General features: G+C 37.5%; 1 protein-coding gene across 2 annotated transcripts in view; it reads left to right on the top strand.

The window, feature by feature from the left end:
• Window positions 1–1,858: 1,858 nt before the first annotated feature.
• Window positions 1,859–6,000, top strand: part of hexb (hexosaminidase B (beta polypeptide)) — a 49,350-nt gene continuing 45,208 nt past the window's right edge. The window contains exon 1 of one of the 2 annotated variants that reach the window (XM_039758439.1): window positions 1,859–2,559. In XM_039758439.1, coding sequence (XP_039614373.1) covers window positions 2,315–2,559 — 245 coding nt within the window. In that variant the 5' untranslated portion in view covers window positions 1,859–2,314. The remainder of the gene's footprint in view (window positions 2,560–6,000) is intronic. The other variant, XM_039758438.1, reaches the window with a different exon arrangement.

The following is a 6,000-nucleotide window of genomic DNA, read 5'->3' as shown; positions in this document are numbered from 1 at the left end:
TGAGAACCAATGTTGTAATCTATTCAGTTAGTCAATAAAAGGTGTCATTTTTGCTTCACTTCTCATTAAGATCACTTCAGTTTTTTTATGTCCAGTGCTTCCTGTCTCACTGACTTACATAAAGTTCACCTTGTCTTGATGGCTCCCTCCTATTTTAAACCCTCTAGATTAGATTAGATGAACTTTATTCATCCCAAGGGAAAATTCAGATGCATACAGCAGCAGAAACATAAAAAACAAACACAAATAATAGCCAATCAATCAATCAACTGATATGTTAAATAAAATTTTTCAGTATTTCAAAATAAAACTTAATGAATACCGCAGGAGGAAATGCCTGACAGCAGTGGGCAGAAAACACCCCCCAGAGGCCCTACTTAGCACACTGTGGTGGAATGAGCCTTTGACTAAAAGTGCTCCAAGAAAAGCAGCACCTCCTGGGTAAGAAAACTCCTACATTTTAGGCCTGTGTAGGAATTTACACCCTTATGATGAAGAGTAAGCCAGAAGATGTCTTCAGCAAAAATGGTCAGAAGGAGTTGAAGTTATGCATGTCATATCAACAGACACCAGGGGTTCACACCCAAATGAGATACAAGGAGTCAAAATACCTTCTTTTCACAAAGTTTTGAAAAACCTTTGCCAAAATGTAAATTGATCTTTTTATGCTATTTCGACTGCGGTGGGTTGGCACCCTGCCCGGGATTGATTCCTGCCTTGTGCCCTGTGTTGGCTGGGATTGGCTCCAGCAGACCCCCGTGACCCTGTGTTCGGATTCAGCGGGTTAGAAAATGGATGGATGGATGGATGGATGCTATTTCGAGGTTGCTGATCACAATGATATTATTTTTGATATTTGATAATTAATCTGTGGTCCTAGCCCTTTGGGACCCACTCCCAGAATGTTAAAAACGACAAATTTAAAACATAAGCACGCAGGGTATCGTTGTAGAGTATTTCACAGTCAGTGATTACAAATATGATGCTATTTTTAATCCTTCACTTGGGATCTGTCCCACTATGAACTTCTATCAGAGGGTGAAAAATGACAAATTTCTATTACAATCGAGAATATCTTAACTTTAAACATTTTAATTGAGGCAAGTGTCTACTGTATGAGAAGGTGTTTTCAAATAATAATAATAATAATAATAGTGTAATTCAATACAAAATAATGATTACAATTAAAATTAAATGGTTATATAAGTATCATACAGGTTAGCAGTAAATGAAAAAATGTTCAGATTAGGGATGTTTTATTCTAAACATATTTAATATAAAATAATTATAAATAACTTAAAACACTTAACACATGACAGAAATAAAAGCTTTTAATTACATTAAATATCTTCGGCTAGGTATAATTGAAAAAATGAAAGCAAATTGTGTTGCTTCCGGTCATTGTAAAAGACAATATTTTGGTAACTTTTTATTTATTTCTCAAAAATAATAGGTTATAATGACTATGGTCTTTTCTGTGTTTTATTTCATCATTCTAAGATACATTATTAAAATTCCCCCCAATCCAGCTATACTCGTAAACATTTTTATTCACATGATAGATAATCCAGTACGTAAATTGTAATCAAATTGTGCTCATCTGTCATGAACCAACCGCACTGATGAAGATCACAGTGTTTACCCAGACCCTCGTTTCTGGTTCAAGGTTCAGCGCCTTAAAATGTTACTTCACCACTATTCTGCATAATACGGCAGAAAACTCCGCTGTTCTCCTCTGCTCCAAAGAGAAGAGTTGTCTCCAAAAGCTATCAGCAGCCTTTCTGGATTCGCCGCTATTCGGAGTAATAAGGTATACCTACACGCATGCTCATTTAGGTAACTGGCGTACTACTGAGTCACGTGCCTTAACGTTCTATTGACATGTTCCCGGTGCTATTAGAATATCACTATTGGATGTTTTAAATTTATGTAGCACAAAGCTGCACGTTGGTGTATAGTGTATATATTACTGTGTATGAAAGTACAAACCAGCGCTTACAGAAGTCACCGACATTTTTAAGAAAGGGAGATCTGTGTTACCGATGTGTCTGCCGCCCTAGGAAGCTTATAAAAGAATCTTGCTAACACAAATAGCAGCGTTGTTTAAATTTATCCTTGTACACGGCGAAATAAACTTTCCAAGGAGTTTCATTATAAGCCCTTTCGGCGTGTGTGCACACACTACTTGTTTGCATTATCAAAAGTACAAGCTCACTTATTTCCTGTTTTTTTATGACTTAAGAGTTGCTTGGAGATCCTGTTATTTGTCAGCTGACTGCCGCCACGCACAGAGGAAAGGAATACCGCTCTGGGTATGGCACCTTCTCTGGGGCTCTGCGTGCTCCTCTTCGCCACCACGGCTTGTTTGGGCCGGGAAGCTGCCTTAAAGAAGCCACCGAAACTCGTTGAGTCCAAGTATGGCTCGGTGTGGCCCGTCCCTCAAGCGATCCAGATTTCGGAAGTGTCCTTCGGGCTGCACAGCTCCAACTTCGAGATCACTCACTCCGCCAAGTCTTCCGCGGGGCCCAGGTGCTATCTACTGCAGGATGCTTTCCGCAGGTGAGAACTGCTTGGTGACAATAGGGGGGTGTGGGGTTGGTCGCGGAGAAGGTCGATTACAAGAACAGTAAATAGAGTATACGAGAAAATTGTTTATTTGTAAATGCCAGGGCTACTTCGTATATGTGTGATCGCCTTTCATTGTGTAATTCTTTTAGAAAGAATTGTTTCAGTCCTGCCGATTGAATTTTTTTCGTTTTAAAAAGGAAACGATTCCCACAGTAATCAAGGATTTAATGTGTAAATCGCCAAATGTGTAATTTTTTAAATGGAGCACCAGTCCATATATGGATGTGTAATTTGAAGTCACTAGTTTTAAGTGTGCAATTTGAAAAAATAAAAGAAACTGGCGCAGGTAGCACTGGTTCGGGTCATTTTGATTACTTTTTAAAGTTGTTTCTCTCTTATCAATGACTTTTTGAAATGCTGTTATTTCGTTACTGTAATGTTGCATTAAGGCAACAAGGCATAATGCAAACTTGCAGATTCTTTTTAAACTGTAGTGACAGTCACATGCTCTACCTTTTTTTGTCACATGCCTTTTCGATCATCATGTGAAAGCAGGTTTGCTAGTGTCCTGCAGGGGGAGCGCAGCGCAGCACAGCACAGCATCGCTGTAGCACCACAGGGCTCCCTGGAATGTGACGTTTCTGCCGTTATCAGCACATCGGTTTTATGAGTTCATTTCTTAGGAGAGTTTGTGGATTCAGCATAATAGATGTAAAAATAAAACGCATCTAAATAGGGACAACGGCCATCATTCTTTGGTCTCTTTATCACCACTTAACTTGTCAACTACTTGTTTTGGACAGCAAGGACAAAATCCTTTCGTGTGGCTTTATTATTGTGAAGTGTACAGAGTACAGTGGAATTCTTATTGGAATGAAATGAAAGACCGCTCCCATCTTCATCGTGGGGGGATTCAAATGAGAGTGTAGGAAATGGATTTATTAAAGACTTGTTGCAATCTAACCAAATACTGTACAGTACATACATAAAGTGATGTGTGCTTGCACTGGGGGAAAACAATATGAAACTCAGTTGATGCACTAAGCGTGCTGTCATCTCACCTTTGTAACCAAAAATGTGTGGGTTTTAGAGTCACAGGAACAGTGGTATCTGTGAGTAACAAAAAGGACCTTGTACTTTCTGCATTTTCAAAGGTTATTGAAACTTACAGTCCGTAATACAAATGTTAACACTTTCACAGTGACTTTATGTCAAATTTTGGCCATTTAATTCCCAGCTTATCATATTTTTCAATTACATAGCAGCTATACAGCAGCTAAATGTGAGCCTTTGCCTCTTTAATTTTTAGGTGAGTCACTGGATTTATGAAACTTGCTCAATACTAGCTCATTATGACCATCATAAGTCATGAACAGGAACTAAATTATGAGAAGTAGAAAGCTCTAAATCACAAGCCTGAAATACCACTGATCTAGCATTGTAAATATAACACTTAATCATAAGAGGGTGATACTTTTGAAAACATTTTTTCTGAAAATTGAATCTGGTTGCTGTTTGCTTTTGTAGGCCAAAGAAAAGTCACTGGGCGATGTGTCTTATGGTGCAGATAAATGGCAGAATAGTGAATGCAATTCCCCATTAGTTACAGAGTGACATATTTTTTAAAACAATTATTTTGTCTGTGAATAACAACGAAGACTTTGATGAGAATACCCATCCAGCACCCAAAATTAAAAAAAATTTCAGAGATACACCAGGCGATTTTAGTAACATTTCAGAGCCTTTACATTCCAGGGCATGATGTCAGCATATTTGAATTTCCCCTTGGAATTAATAAAGTATGTATCTATCTATCTATCTATCTATCTATCTATCTATCTATCTATCTATCTATCTATCTATCTATCGTATAGTGCCTGTCTATCTATCTATCTATTATATAATCTATCTATCTATCTATCTATCTATCTATCTAGATGAAAGTCTCATGGCTTATAAGGGCAGACTGTCATGCATACAGTACATCACATCAAAAAGTGCAAGATGTGGCATAAAACTTTTATGAGTTTTATGAATCTAAAAGAGTATACATTTGGAATTTGGTTCTGTACACAAGGAAAGGGATAATGTTTGAGCCAAAATACAATCAGTACGGCGTTGGTACGTCATCAGTGCCGACTTTGATAGATGCTCTTCTGGATCAATGTTACTGTGTAACCATGGACAATTTTTTTTTTTTAATTTTATTGTAATCATTCCATACAAATCGATCAATTTTTACAAAAAATAGGACTGAAAACAAGGCGACCCCCACCCCTGACAGAGAGAGCATGGCCAACAGAGTAAAACTTAAGGCTTTTAAACATACCTAAATTGATGAGTTTAATAGGCCAATAGAGATGAATGGAGAAGAAAAAGAAATGCGGAGATAATTGCTTCCTCTGTGCTTTAAGAGCTTATTCTAAAATATTATTGATTAGATCCTGTCAGGTTTTGAAAAAATTCTATACTGATCCTCTAACTGAATATTTGCTTTTTTCCAATTTCAAACAGTATAAAACATCAGTTTCCCACTGACTTAAAAGAGGAGAGTCAGGATTCTTCCAGTTTATCAAAATAAGTCTGCGTGCCAATAGTGTAGTGAAGGCAATCACAGTTTGTTTGTCCTTCTCCACTTTAAACCCATTTGGAAGATCACCAAAAACGTGAACAATTTATATACTTCGCCTGAGCTATTTGATATCTTGCTGCAAAGAAAGACTGACACATATGGAACAGTGTATCCCAACCATCATGGCATGCCTGAAGACTTTGGCAGAGCTAAATTACGGCGAGGTGCGCTATTAGCTTGGTCAAAAGTTAAGTGCTTGTGCTGAAATGGAAGGACAAGAAAGATGTTTGTCTTCTTAGCGCTCGCTGTACATAATGCGGCTACAGTCACTGTACAGGCAACAGTGGAATAGCACATTAGGAGTGCATTCGTGTTATACAAAAAAAAATGCTGCCAAAAATGTATCTCATGCAAACTTTCCATGCCAGCTTGTAGAACAACTCATTGCTGCACATCCACTGTCCACACTACCGCTAAAGAGACGCGGTTGACCCGGCACATCGCCGACCAATCCAGAGCGTCTTATTGGTAGACATTTCATTATAATTTGTACCTGTGCAATGTGCTGTTCAAAAACTGGAAAATCTGAAAAGAAATGAGCTATTAGTGTCCCGACTGTGATGCTGGATTGTGTCTCTCACTGTGCTTTAAGAGGATCCATTTTGAGATTTTATACTGCTTTGGCATCACTGGTAGTATTATTATTATAGTTATTATTGTTCATTTCATATTATTTTTATTCATCATTACTATTATTATTTGTATCATTATTATACTTTTAAGATTTAATAAAAATATAATTTTGTCATGCCAAAATTTGGAGTAAAATGCAATGCTAAGGAGGTTAAATTACATTTAGA

This window comes from Polypterus senegalus, chromosome 7 (assembly GCF_016835505.1).
Source record: "Polypterus senegalus isolate Bchr_013 chromosome 7, ASM1683550v1, whole genome shotgun sequence".
NCBI lineage: Eukaryota > Metazoa > Chordata > Cladistia > Polypteriformes > Polypteridae > Polypterus > Polypterus senegalus.
This window is presented reverse-complemented; position numbering and strand designations above follow the sequence as displayed.